The following is a 14,988-nucleotide window of genomic DNA, read 5'->3' as shown; positions in this document are numbered from 1 at the left end:
CAAAGGGAAGAGAATCTTAATCAGACTCCATGCCCAGTGTGGGGCCTGATGTGGGACTTGATCTCACAACCCTGAGATCATGACCTGAGCCAAAATCACGAGTTGGACACTTAACTGAGTAAGCCACTCAGGTGCCCCATGAAATGTCAGTTTTAAAGGGTAAGACATCTTGTGAAAAGGAGCATGATAAACTCCCTAATATATTTTCTTCCGTATGACTAGAAGGGAAAAAAGGGAATATATCAAGGACCTTTTCCAATGCCTGCTATTTTTCCTAAGATCAACCCTGCTAATAACTGAGCTAGTACACTGGTTATTCCAGGCAAGAAACTAAAAAAGAATTATCCTTGAGTTTAGAGATCCTTTATTTTACATCCATTTGTTCCCTTCTCCACCTCTCAAAAAACCATCATCATCTCTAGAGAGCATAAATTTGGTAGTAATAGCTGTAATGATCTTTATAGTCCTATGGTCAATCTCTTTCACATACTCCCAGGCATGTCTGTCCAGGGAACAACTGGCAAGTTTCTACCTCGCTGTTATTAGTAAATCAACATGCCTGGAGGACAAACATAGAGAAGAGAATTCAAGACATGGTGAAGAACAAACTGCTCAGGCCTTTAGTCCCTCCAAGAAACTCCCCAGGGAAAACAAACCTGGAGCATGTCTAGGAGTCCCTGCCGACAGCCCTCTTCCATGCCATATTCATCCACAAGGATACTGCCAAGGTACAGGAAACAGGAATGCTGATGTACGTGGTACACATTCACCATCTGCCAAGGGAGAAACCAGTTGTTCAATTCTTTACCCCCCAAAAGTTATCAACTTAGGAAACTGTCTAGAGGAAGAAATTCAGACAGACTGATTTCTTCTCTTTAAGACAACATAGTAAAGCTTGTTGGCCACATTTTTTGAAACACAGGGCTCAATTCTTCAGTAATTTTCAAGTACTCTCTTTAGAGTCCTTTCAAGCCTTTGATCTTTTACCTTCCCAAAACAATGCTGTAAGAGCTACATAATACTTCAAGATGGAAGCCATGAGTTTGCTATCATCCAAGCTATTTGCAGATTCATAGCATAAATCCCAATACCTAAAGGTTGTTCTTATTTGCATTCAAGATTAACTCTTAAAAAAAATAAAAAGGCATATAAAGCTACAGCAGGGCTAAAAATATCAAATACCCTTATCCTGAAAGAGGCAGTGAAAGCACTGTTTGAATTCTGAGATGCTTCTAAACTCCCCTAGTTAAACGTTTTAGTAAAAAAAACAGTGTCTCTTATCAAGACACCCAGATCTACTCATGGAATAAAAATGTTAATACACATATTTGAATTAAATGATTTGTTTAGGATTTTTCCCCTACTCTCCTCCAAAATGTGTACATTCATCTGCTTAAAATGCCATCACAACACACGTATTTTTTTAATGCAGGGCTTGAACTCATGATCCTGAGAGCAAGACCTGAGCTGAAATCAAGAATTAGATGCTTGCGGCGCCTGGGTGGCTCAGTGGGTTAAGCCGCTGCCTTAGGCTCAGGTCATGATCTCAGGTCCTGGGATTGAGCCCCACATTGGGCTCTCTGCTCTGCGGGGAGCCTGCTTCCTCCTCTCTGCCTACTTGTGATCTCTGTCTGTCAAATAAATAAATAAAATCTTAAAAAAAAAAAAAAAAGAATTGGATGCTTAACTGAGTGTACTGGTTTTATTATATAAATTCAACTTAATGAGTGTGGGCGGGGGCTGAAAGACAAAGTGACTGACTCTTATTACTAACACCTACCATGGAATGGGCATGTGATGAGAGCTATGAATCTATTCGGTGTTGTACACTCAAAACTATATGCTCTACTTAATGCATGATTTAAGTCAGGAGCTGGTAAACATTTTCTTAAAGGGTCAGATAGTAAAAATTTTAGTCTTTGCTGGTCATATGATTTACCTATTCAACTTTGCCACCACAGCACAAATGACCAATACAAAATATATACATGAATAAACATGGCAACCTTTTAGTAAAACTACATTTACAAAACCAGGTAATAGGGCCACTGGTTCTAATTTGCTGACTTCTGATTTGTGGATTTTAATAAATACTTAAGATTTTTTCACATTTACTGACTTTAGAACACGTTTCCTATATACAAGGTACTCGATTGGGTTGATCACTACTTAATTAGCAGGATTAAAAAAAAAATCGAAGTCATGAGTGTATCCTCTAATAATAAAGGGACATTAAATCAAATTATGTTGGACCTAGACTGTATTACACTGAAGGGGACACATAACCAAAGGTGTAAACATATGCAGTACAAACATATGGTGTCCTCAGGGTACAGAAAAGGTAAACTTTATTCAAATCTATAATATAAAGGATACAGGGCTGTGCATACTGATACTGCATTAGTATGACTCTACTTGGGGGTGCGTGCTTCCTTAAGAATGAGGCACCCAGGACAGAGAGGCAGGGCAGGGTCACACCTCTGGGGGCAGTCATCACCAACTTTGCTCTCCATCCTCAGGAGTGGAATTGTAAATAAATGCTGGCCTCTGCCCGCTGCTGTCTGTTCTCACACTGGCTGTTCTGGTCTCTCTGACCACTCTGCACAGAGTGAGCCCAAGTTCTGCTTCACACACAGCTGCTGCTCTCCCCTGCTCTCCCCACTGGCCCAGCTACCCTGCCTCCCACCAGCCACCAAGGAACCAATGCCTCCAAGACCAGCCTCCGTCTGATCCTTCCCAGAGGCAGAGTTGCCAGGAAGGAGCTAAAACTGGCAAGAATAATGGCGTCATGAAAAGATGCGTCTGATCCATAAAGAGATTCTGATCCAAATCCTATATACTATGTAAATGGACACAGTTTCCAATGAGGGGATGACTTATTTTCGTCATCGTTTTTAATTTTTTTTTTAAAAATATGTTTTTTAAGATTTTTAATTATTTGATATATATATAGAGAGAGAGCAGGGGTAGGAGCAGAGGGAGAAGCTGGCTCTCAGCTGAGCAGGGAGCACAATATGGGGCTCATCCCAGGACCCCAAGATCAAGACCCGAGCTGAAGGCAGACGTAAAATAGACTGAAATACCCAGGTGCCCCTTTAATTTATTTTCTAATGGATTTATGATTTTGAATTTTTCTTGTTTGAAAGACAGAATTTTGATTATATCAAGCTGAGTTCAGCCTGTAAAAAGGATGTTAAGATGTGGATAGAATATGCAAATGAAGAGAAATATATTATACAAATTCCATTTTTTAAAAAGTGTGGGGGGTGCCTGGGGGCCTCAGTGGGTTAAAGCCTCTGGCTTCAGCTCAAGTCATGATACCAGGGTCCTGGGATTGAGCCCCGCATCAGGCTCTCTGCTCGGCAGGGGGCATACCTCCCATCCTCTCTGCCTACTTGTGATCTCTGTCAAATAAATAAATAACAACTTAAAAAAAAAAAAAGCGTGGAGAGGGGGTTAAGGCTTGGGTGGCTTAGTCGGTTAAGCATATACCTTCAGCTCAGGTCATGATTTCAGGGTCCTGGGATCAAGTCCCACATTGGGCTCCTTGCTCAGCAGAGTGTCTGCTTCTCTCTCTGTCTGCCATTCCCCACTCTCTCTCTCACAATTCAAAAAAACAAAAACAAAAACAAAAATCTGTCTGGCTCAGTCAGTGGGCCATATAACTCTCAATCTCAGGTTCATGAGCTTGAGCCCCACACTGGGTGTAGAGGTTACTTAAAAAAAAAAAAGAAAGAAAGAAGAATGAGGCACCTAGGGTGCAGAATTTAAGAGGGCACTCACCATCAGACTCAAATCCTTGGAGGATTTGCCTCCTTAGAATCTGTACCATGGATTCACTGTTCTGGTAGACAAAGGTCATTTCAGGCTTTTGGGTATGGCCCAGCCTGGAGCTGTGCATTTCCCTCAGTGCATGGAAGCAAAATTTTAAAAGGCACTTATACCAAGACCTACAAATGCCAAGACTTACATTTCACCTTGCCTCAATCTAGTTCTGGCTTTGCTGTAAGGTTAACATCAAATTGCTTAGTGATCCAAGTCACTAATTATAGGCATCTCATATAGAATAGTTCTTGATGTGAGTATGTTCTTAGAGAACCTCATACATTGAGTCATACCATCATAATTATGTATCAATCCTGGTGATTATAAAAGAATCAAATCAAACATTTCTTGTCAAATAATAGACTTATGTTACCAACTGTGACTAAGATAGAAAAAATTTCCCTTGGGCCAAGCAACAGCAAAATTTGACATGACACATTTTAAAAAGAAAAATTAATATAAAAATGCTCAGCGTTGGTATATGAGAGCTGGGCATTAAAGTCATTCTCTTAATTTTACAGTGAAATGTGTTACTATTTAGACTATCACAAAACAGATTACAGGCAGTTTCCTTCAGAGACAACATACCACAGGCACTACTTATCTCTTTCAAATATTTTGGAGTTTGTATTTAATAAATACAAAAGGGTTTCATTTCATCAGCAAAGTTTTTGTTCTAAAGAATCCTATTTCAGGGATGCCTGGGTGGTTTAGTAAGTCAAATGTCTGCCTTCAGCTCAGGTCATGATCTGAGTCCTGGGATCCAGCTGTGAGTTGGGCGCCCTGCTCAGTGGGGAGTCTGCTTCTCCCTCTTCCTCTTCCCGCTGGTCAGGATCTCCCCCTTCCTCTCTCTCCCAAATAAATAAAATCTTAAAAAAATAAATAAATAAAGACTCTTACTTCAAATTCTGCACACTTCACATTTTCCCTCAAAGGAAGAACTTACCTGCGTAACTAGTGGCTGCAGCAGGGCTGCAGATCCTTTGCCTACACAGCGAACAGCAAAGCGGAGGCATCTGCAACAACGCTCCACAATCCGATTATCAGCCCGGTGTTTATTTAGAGTCTCAGATAAAACTGGCCATATCTGAATCAAAAGTCAAAGAGCACAAGAAAGAAAACAATGAACAACTAAGAGCTGAAAAAAATGCTCCCAAGTTGGTAACATCTGACTTGGTTTTCAAATAATTTGGAAAAAGCTTTCTTTAGAGAAAACCATGTAACGTGAACCTGGTGTGCATAAATGCACGCGTGCGTGCACATGTGAGTGTGTAGAGTTTCAATACGCTATCCAATTCTAAAACACAACCACTTCTTAAGAAAAGTACAGTGACAGGGCACCTGGGTGGCTCAGTGGGTTAAAGCCTCTGCCTTCGGCTCAGGTCATGATCCCAGGGTCCTGGAATCGAGACCCATATCAGAGAGCCTGATTCCTCCTCTCTCTGCCTGCTTCTCTGCCTACTTGTGATCTCTGTCGATCAAATAAATAAATAAAATCTTAAAAAAAAAAAAAGTGCAGTAACTCTTTAGAAGAAGATTTGGGAAGAAGAGCATGTCTAACTTCACTAAAAAATAAACTCTGCAATTCCTGATTTAGGATGAAAATAATTAGTATGATTTATAGAGGAATAGATATTTAAAGACAGTTCTGAGCTGGAATACTCTGAACAAAAGGGCATAGCTAATGAAATGGCATTATTTGATACTGTCAAACACTTAACGTACTTGGTGTTTTCCCCCCCGAAGTCTGAAAAACACTTCTCAAAACATGCCTTTTGATCCTCATATTACCCTCAGTGAAAAAAGAAGAAGTGTGTTTCCAACGGGGAAACAAAAGCCATGAGGGATAAATAGCTTTGTCAAAAAAAAATTTTGCTTGCAATGTCCACAACAGCCAAACTATGGAAAGAACCTAGATGTCCATCAATAGATAAATGGATAAAGATGTGGTGTGTATATATACAATGGAATACTATGCAGCCATCAAAAGAAATGAAATCTTGCCATTTCCAATGACATGGATGGAACTAGAGGGTATTATGCTGAGCGACATAAGTCAATCAGAGAAAGACAATTATCATATGATCTCCCTGATATGAGGAATTTGAGAGGCAAAGTGGGGAGTTTGAGGGGCAGGGAAGGAAAAACTGAAACAAGATGGGATCGGGAGGGAGACAAACCATAAAAGGCTCTTAATCTCACAAAACAAACAGAGGGTTGCTGGGGGAAGGGGGGAATGGAGAGGGTGGTTGGGTTATATGGACACTGGGGACAGTATGTACTTGGTGAGTGCTGTGAAGTGTGTAAGCCTAACGATTCACAGACCTGTACCCCTGGGGCAAATAATATATTACATGTTAATAAAAAAAAAAAGATATGCATAAAAAAATTTGCTAGTATTAATCAGGCCTCCTAGCAACTCCACATTGTTGTTAACACATAGTTAATTGTTGGAGTTAACACATAGTTAATTGCTGTATGATTAACACATAGTTAATCACTCTCTACTTCTCTGGACTTTGAGTGCATTTCCCCACAGGATGTTTTCTTATCAAATCTGAGGTAAAAAATATTTATTTGAATGGTTCTATTCTATTCACTGAAATTTAAACTGTATCAAGGAACTGAATCTTCCTATGAACCTAGAAGACAATACCTTCGCACTTTAGTTACCCACAGCCTTGTAAGGAAAAAAGGAAGGAAGCCTTGTTCCACAGGCGTCCATTAAGCACTTACTTCCTGTATGACTTTTTGGCACGGATGAGTTTGTCCATTTTCCACAATGGGATTGGTGTGTCTGGGAAAGGCAACAACCAAAAACAGTAAAAGAGCAATTTAAATGAAGAGCCATAGCCACAAATCCTGCTAGCTTACATAGTAACATTGTCACCACATAAAGAGTACCAAAATAATAAAGTTATTTACAACTCAACACTTTTCCTTCTATTCCAGTCAAACAAACACAAGCACATAATTTAAAACATCCCCCTCACAGGCACCTGGGTGGTTCAGTGGGTTGAGCCTCTGCCTTGGGCTCAGGTCATGATCTCAGGGTCCTAGGATCCAGTGGCAGACTCTCTGCTCAGCAGGAGGCCTGCTTCCTTCATCCCCCTCTGCCTGCCTCTCTGCCTACTTGTGATCTCTTTGTCAAATAAATAAATAAAATCTTAAAAAAAAAAAAAAAAAATCCCCCTCACCCTTTTTTTGCCACCTTTAAGCCACTTCCACCAGAGCATGAGAACTCAATCTAACTCTGGCTTACATAGGCTGTGGAGCACTATAATTATTTTTTTCATTTCCTTCCCGTTAAAAACCAGAATATGTAAACTCTTCCAAATTAATAAAAAAATTAATTAAAAACCAGGTTATCTAAATCCACTATAATAAACTAAATACTGCTCTATACTCTCAGCATTAAAAGGCAAAAGTTTCAGGAATTCTACTCTACCCAAGATGTTTCTCATGGTTCTAGTCTGAATCCAATGATATATAATATGGGCCCACTCACAATGTATCAAATCCAATTAATTGCCTTGTTCTAGAATCTGCTAATTTGAAAGAAAGCAGGGAAAAAAAATCCTGTATGATTAACAACCTTTTTAAAGGAAATAATTCTTTAATTTCAATAAGCTCAACAGCAATTTAATAAAAATCTCATTTTCTTTTACACAACTACTCTGATAATCCAGTTCCATTTATGGGTCTGACAAATTATAAATTATATAATTCAGTAAGGATTCACTCTTTCAACATTGTCACACAAATGCTTTTCTAATCATTAGGCTCCTCTTAATTTCAAAGAAGCATTAATTTCACTTGATCAATAAAAAGTCTTCATTATTTTTTTGTACCCTTATAAGACACAGCAATAGTTCTGAAAGTGTGAGCCTTGGAATAGCAAGCAGCAGCAATAGCAACACCTGGGAACTTACTAGGAATGTAAATTCTTGGGTCCTACCCAAAATCCAATTGAATCAAACACTGTGGGTCTAGGACCCAGCAATCTGTTTTGATAAGCCCTCCAGGTAGCTGTGGTGCATGTTAAATTTAGTCTGATAATCACCAATCTAGATACCAAAAAACTCAATTACATTTTAGAGGATCTTTTGACAAAGGTCTACCAATATTCTTAGAATTTGTCTTTGCTCCAAAATTTCAAGTAATGGGCTTACCAGTCTCCTAACAGAAGAGATTATAGGAGGTACCTGGAAGTTTTGTGAAAAACACTTGCTTTCTTTAATACATAATGGTCTTATTTGAGCTGTTAACCCAAGGCAGGCAAGCAGTCTCCCTTCTTACCTAAATATTACTGCAAGGCGATCTAAGAACACAGTGGGATCTGAGGATATACCATTGCTGGGCTCCTGAGACAACAGCTGATGAGACAGAGAGGTAGCAATACTGTGTTGTTACACATACATACCTACAGCAAACACTGCAGATATACACCCTTATACATCAACCTCCCTCCCAATCTCTGCTTATTTCCCTGTAAGAGATTCCCAATAGTTACTCAAATGGTGCAAACTTTTAAATTCATATTGTCAAATTACTTTCCTTCATCTTACTGCATCATGGCTAATACTACATAATACTACATCATGGCTAAGACTACATAATACAACACTTTTATGACATTATCACTGTGGAGTGGAAAACAGTATTATTTAATGTTTTCCCATTTACTTTCATAATGACCAAGACATTATATACATTATATATTACAGTACAGACAATAGGTAACATTATTATATAATCTGTATCTTTATTTCACTTTCTATTAGGACACTTTTTTCCTTTCTTTTTTTATTACACTTTAAAATGACTAAGGCTTCACAATGTATTTTAAGAGAGATAGCAAGTTGCTTCTTATTCTTTCCTAAAATTTCTTAAATGCTCCTACCAGCATATGATTAGAGATAAACTTTAGAATCATTATGTTGAGTTCTCCTATTACTGCACTATAAATTTAACTTGAGAAGAGCTGACATCTTTATAATATTCTTGAAAGAAATATGGTAGATTATAAATAAGCAAAAAAAAAAAAAAAAAAAGAAAAGAAATATGGTAGATTATGGCTTTGATTCCTAACTTGAATGCTATTTTCCCCATTATATCTTCTAAATTCTATTACTGATAGTGAAAATCTATTGATTTTAGAATACTTATTCCTTGTATGCAGCTCCTTTGATAGACTGATCAATTTTAATAACTTTTTAGTTCATTCTCTTGGCTTTTGTAGGTAGATAAAGGATCACTTGTATATTCTGTCTTTTCCTTTCTAACATGTAAACATCATAAATATGTACTAAAACCCCTTTTGTAACTGGACTCACCTTTTTCAATGCCATAACCTGAACAGAACATAGTTCACTAAGGCATTCAGTAATCTTATCCAAAGGTAACCTGGCTAGGACAAGCGCTGTCCCTGCAAGACAAAGAAAAATACAAGTAAAATAAACGCTAAACTGAGGTAATTCATTGTTCTCCATCATTTGACTAACAGAAAAGGTTGGCTGGTTTCATTCTTTTAAAAAGCTCAACACTGCTTTTTTAGTTAAAGTATTTTGTTATTTAGGCTGGTTTCTCTTTATTTGGCTTAGACAACAAAGTGACCTTCACACTAACATTTATAACTAAAGTTAATATTAAATTCTCTCTCCTCAGCATCTATGGGTTTCAAGATGTTTAAATACAACTCTCTTTTAATTCTTCAAGTACTTAAGAAAAAAAAAATCTCCTTTACAAAGCCAACGCCAAAGCTATTTTTACATAGCATAGCATAATCGTTCTCAAACTTCCCAGAGGTTTAAGAAGAACCTTTACTTTTGATAAGTACCACAGGCAATTCTTACCATCAAAGAGGTTTGAGAAATAGACACATTACTATTTATTTTTTTTTTTTTAAATAAGAATGGGCTGAAATTGGGGCACCTGGGTGGCTCAGTGTGTTAAGCCTCTGCCTTCGGCTCAGGTCATGACCCCAGGGTCCTGGGATGGAGACTGGCATTGGGCTCTCTGCTCGGCAGGGGGCCTGCTTCCCCCCTACCCCTCTGCTGCTTCTCTGTCTACTTGTGATCTCTCTCTCTCTGTCAAATAAATAAATAAAACCTGTTTTTTAAAAAGGTAGACAAAAAAAAAAAAAAAAGAAAGAAAGAAATGGGCTGAAATTAGAGATCAGATTCTAGTTATACCGTAACAGAATCTATCAGCCAGGTAAGATATTATCTCTGGGCCTCAGTTTCTTTATCTGTAAAATGAGTGCTTTGAACAGAAGAGTAAGTTAAGTTTGCCTTTTATTTTTTAAATAGTTGCAAAAGCCTCCACCACCTCTTTTTTTTATTAAATAAAAAACTTGGAACTCCAATAAAATAGGTCAAAAAAATGTAGCTAGTTTAAAGTGGGAATAGAAGGTCCAGATCCTTCTCATTCAGCCTTCCTCTTGTCATAATTCCCACTGAAGTCTGAAGCATCTCCCCAAGATCCAAAGGATTACATATTAGACTAGGTCTTTTCCAAGGTAAAGAAAAAAAATTCCATGACTGTTTTTTCTCATCTTCCATATTTCATTCAACAGAATGGTAATCAATCCATAAGTCTTCAAATATGAATTAAAAATCTAAATGATTTCTCCTGGTAGTCTATAAGCCATGGATGAGTTAGACTTATTTAAAACTATAGGGGAGAATCTAACTTAAATAGCTTTTTCTTTCTTTTTTTTTTTTTTTTTAAGATTTTATTTATTTATTTGACAGAGATCACAAGTAGGCAGAGAGGCAGGCAGAGAAAGAGGGGGAAGCAGGCTCTCCACAGAGCAGAGACCTGATGTGGGGCTCGATCCCAGGACCCTGGGATCACGACCGAGTGGAAGGCAGAGGCTTTAACCCACTGAGCCACCCAGGTGCCCCACGCTTTTTCTTTTTAATTTATTTCTACAGAAAAGGATGTTACTGAACCTTTTTCTTTCTTTTTTTTTTTTTTTTTGAGTTGTATATATGGGGCGCCTGGGTGGCTCAGTCAGTTAAGAGGCTTACCCTAGATTTTGGCTCAGGTCATGCTCTCAGGGCTGTGGGATGGGGCTCCAAGTCAAGCTCCCCACTCAGTGAGCAGTCTGCTTGGAATTCTCTTTCCCTCTCCCTGTTCACGTGCACTCTCGCTCTCTCAAAATACATTTTTTAAAAGATTTTATTTATTTATTCGACACATACAGAGAGAGGTGTGAAAGACAGAGCACAAGCAGGGGACAGAGGAAAGGGGTGAAGAAGGTTCCCTGATGAGTAGGGAGCCCACTGTGGGGTTCAATCCCAGGACCCTGGGATCATGACCCGAGCCAAAGGCAGATGCTTAACTAACTAAGCCACTCAGGCACCCCATAGTTGTATCTTTCCCCCCAACCTATAGTTGTATCTTAAAAAAAAAAATAAAAAAAAAATAAAAATTAAATAAAAAGTTTTCTTTATTGAGAAGATATCACTGATAAATGAGATGCCATCTAACTACAGGTTAGATGTCACTTCAGTATCAAGGTTAAATTTTACTAGAAAATTACAAAATAGCAGAAGTAACCACTAGCAGTAGCTAATAGTAGGAATATTTGACTCTGATTCAATGTCTTATTATCTATGCCTATGAATGGAAACAATAAAAACCTATGCTACAAAAAGAAAATCTGTCTTGGAAAATGCAAATACACTAGCTGGAAAGGAACTTCATCATAGATATAAGAAAGATCAGTTCCCACACGAGAGGTCATTCAATCTGGCCAAGACTAACTTGTTTGCTACTCACAGAGGCTTAAATGATGCCACAAGGGTTGTATTACCCAGTCTTTTATTTGATATATCCTCAAATCCCTCTAACTGCCAGCTGTAACCTCACAGGGCACCTCAATCTATTTTCAGAGTTTAGTAAGAAAGTGTTTTCTTTCTAAAAGCCCATACATGTGAACAACTGACTACTACTCCTAAATCTATTCCTTCTTTTATAGCATAATCTTTCAAATATTTAAAAATAGCCATTATGCTTAAAGTCTCTTCTTTTTCCTAGCCCTAATATCTCTAGTTCTTTGAACTTCATCACCACTCTCGCTACTTGCCTCTGAATAGGCAATTACTGAGCGTAAAGCTGATTCATAATGGTTAAATAACACTAAGACACCAAGTTTCTACAGACAGGACTGATCCACATGAACTACCTTTAAATTTCCACCTACTGCTTTGGTATGGCAATACTATTTAGTCTCCTTTTTTACTCTTCCCCCAACTCTAAAAGAGCTGTATTTAGTTCAAATGTGTCATCACCACCCCAAAATTTAGGTCTATGCTATACACACTGTAAGCAGGTTGAAGTAGTTATACAGCCTTAAAGAATTCTAAGAAAAGAGTACATGTATATATCAACACCCTCCCCTGAGTGGAACAGTCAACTTTCTCCATCACTAAGTATACTACAACTGAAAAACTGGGATATGATTAGTATAAGATAATCCCCAGAAGGGCTTAGAGATGTTCTTGGTTAATATCTGAAGTAAATACCTTTTAGCAAGCCCACAGCAGCTTCTGGAGACAACATGAAGGAATCAAGGGAACGGGCAATCTCCAGGAGTCCATTAAAGTGCTGAGCCATGTGGTCTCGGCAGACAGAGCAAATGTTATGAATGGCTTTGGCTGCAGCAGAAGCCAGAGGCTTTTCACACAGGCCCTTCATCAAATAGCCCAACACAGGGTCTAAGGAGAGACACCACACAGTAGAGATTACAGTCTAAAACTCAAGGAAAACTTGTAGTTCCGTATAACAGAGGTTTATATTCCTGCCCCCACCCCGCTTTTAAGCAAAAGAACCATTTAAAAAAATGAAATGTGTTCAAACCCCAATATATAAAACATAAAAAAGGAGCTGATATCACTGACATAGTGTCAGGGAGCCCTGAGCCCTATCTATTCACCTTCTATTTCTTTCTTCATGGCTAGGTCTTCACACAGCACAGTTTGAAAACCATGGGTGGATAAGGCCATCCATGTATTAAGAGTAAGGTAATATAAGAAAGAATATAAAGCTCAGAGAGCTACCATTATTTATACTCAGAGATGAGTCACTATGTAAAAAATAACCTATGTTAATCAGGATGACAGTTATCTAAGTGGACACTTTTATACTTGCTTCTTTATAGTTAGAAAAGGCCTTAAAAACATGCAGACTGAGCTTTAGTACTTCTGGAAAAACTATGCTTTACTTTTGTAGCAAGAATAAGTGTTCCAAAGAAAATGATCATAAAGATGAATTTCTATAAAGTACATTCTTCTTATCTTTTACCTTACTTTATAAAAATCAGAATAATTTTCTATGGAAAAATCACATATGATTAAGGAACACTTTGAAAGTACATCAGAATCGGGCGCCTGGGTGGCTCAGTGGGTTAAGCCGCTGCCTTCGGCTCAGGTCATGATCTCAGCGTCCTGGGATCGAGTCCCGCATCGGGCTCTCTGCTCAGCAGGGAGCCTGCTTCCTTCTCTCTCTCTCTCTCTCTGCCTGCCTCTCAGTGTTCTTTTAATTTCTCTCTGTCAAAAAAAAAAAAAAAAAAATAAAAAAAAAAAAAAAAAAAACCAGATTAACATTTAAAAAAAAAAAAAAAAAAAAAAGAAAGTACATCAGAATAATCTCATACCAAACCAGAAAAGAAGGAATCAAAAGAATAATGTCGTAAAGCACATTAAAACGTTATCTCCATTTCTCATCTAATGACCAATATAATGCCCCAATCAGCATGAACCCCTGGTCCCCTCCACAAAAAGCAGCCTAAAACTTTAAAGCTTAGGAATCAGAAAAACTAAGTATAGAGTATAGGGAACTATAATGCTGTAAGCTTCTGTGATTCTCAAATGGGATATCCATTGTTTTAACTATTCTAAAGTAAGTACAAACATGGAGCAATTTGTCTTACTGCTGATGCACGTATTTAAATGAGATACTGCACGGTGGTACTGAGTGATAAGGTTTAACAAACAAACCCACTTTAGTTTCTTGTAGAAGAAACATTCAGAAAAGAAAGTCAAATGATGAGACAGATCACAGAAGTGAAGAATCTAAGAATTAGGAAACAGGTATTCTGAAAAAAATTTTCAATGGTATGTTGAACTTGAAAGTGTCTCAGCTATAATGTGAACATGTCTATCATACGCTCTATACACAGAAATAAGAAAAAAGAAACATCACTTTTTAAGCAACAGTTTTAAAACAATAAAAAAGATCATATGTAAAATAAAATTAAGCTGAAAGTGGGTAATAGATGTATAATCCAGTAATTTCACTACTGGGTATTTACTCAAAAGAATACAAAAACACAAATTCAAAAAGATATATGTACCCCTATGTTTAATGCAGCATTATTTACAATAGCCAAATTACAGAAGCAACCCAAGTGTCCACTGAAAGATGCATGGATAAAGAAGAGATATAAACACACGTTCATATACATGTGCGTGTGCGTGCACACACACAGGTATATTAGTCATAAAAAAGAATGAAATCTTGCCATCTGCAACAACATGGATGGATCTAGAGAGTATAATGCTAAGTGAAGTAAGTCAGAGAAAGAAATACCATATGATTTCCAAAACAAAGGAAAAAAAAATAGATTGTTAACTACAGATGATGATAACTGATGGTTATCAGAGGTGGGGTGGATGGAGGGGATGGGTGAAATAGGTGAAGGGCATTAAGAGTACACTTATCCTGATGAGCACCAAGTAACGCACAGAACTGTTTAATCATTATATTGTACACCTGAAACTAATACAGCACTTACGCTAACTATATTGGAATTAAAAAAAAAAAAAGATGGTAACATAAGCATAGAAATACATCAAACAATATGACAGACACAAGTTTGGGGGGATTCTTAAAATTCTTAGAATGTATCAGTCCCGAGTATCAGGGAGGCTTAATACCTTAGATAAATTATTATTATTATTAATACCTTAGTTATTAGTTATTAATACCTTAGTACCTTAGATAAATTATTTACTCTCTTTGCATTTATCTGCAAAATGAGAGAGATAAAAGAAATGATTTCTACCCTTACTTTTGATTCTAAAGTTACTTTGTATAATCTTTAGTTATTTTTTCAAGCCAATAAGGGCATCCAGAGCTGAGATAATTCAACAT

The 14,988-nt window shown here is 37.6% G+C and overlaps 1 protein-coding gene across 2 annotated transcripts in view; it reads right to left on the bottom strand.

Annotated features, from left to right (window-relative positions):
- Window positions 1-14,988, bottom strand: part of TNPO3 (transportin 3) — an 88,219-nt gene that overhangs the window by 18,639 nt on the left and 54,592 nt on the right. For both annotated transcript variants that reach the window (XM_059396432.1, XM_059396433.1), the window contains 6 exons: window positions 12,360-12,551; window positions 9,162-9,253; window positions 8,125-8,201; window positions 6,562-6,622; window positions 4,772-4,912; window positions 657-773 (listed from right to left, as the gene is read on the bottom strand). In XM_059396432.1, the coding sequence (XP_059252415.1) occupies window positions 657-773; window positions 4,772-4,912; window positions 6,562-6,622; window positions 8,125-8,201; window positions 9,162-9,253; window positions 12,360-12,551 (680 nt within the window). The remainder of the gene's footprint in view (window positions 1-656; window positions 774-4,771; window positions 4,913-6,561; window positions 6,623-8,124; window positions 8,202-9,161; window positions 9,254-12,359; window positions 12,552-14,988) is intronic.

The sequence above is a fragment of the Mustela nigripes genome, chromosome 4 (genome assembly GCF_022355385.1).
Source record: "Mustela nigripes isolate SB6536 chromosome 4, MUSNIG.SB6536, whole genome shotgun sequence".
Taxonomy (NCBI): Eukaryota; Metazoa; Chordata; class Mammalia; order Carnivora; family Mustelidae; genus Mustela; species Mustela nigripes.
This window is presented reverse-complemented; position numbering and strand designations above follow the sequence as displayed.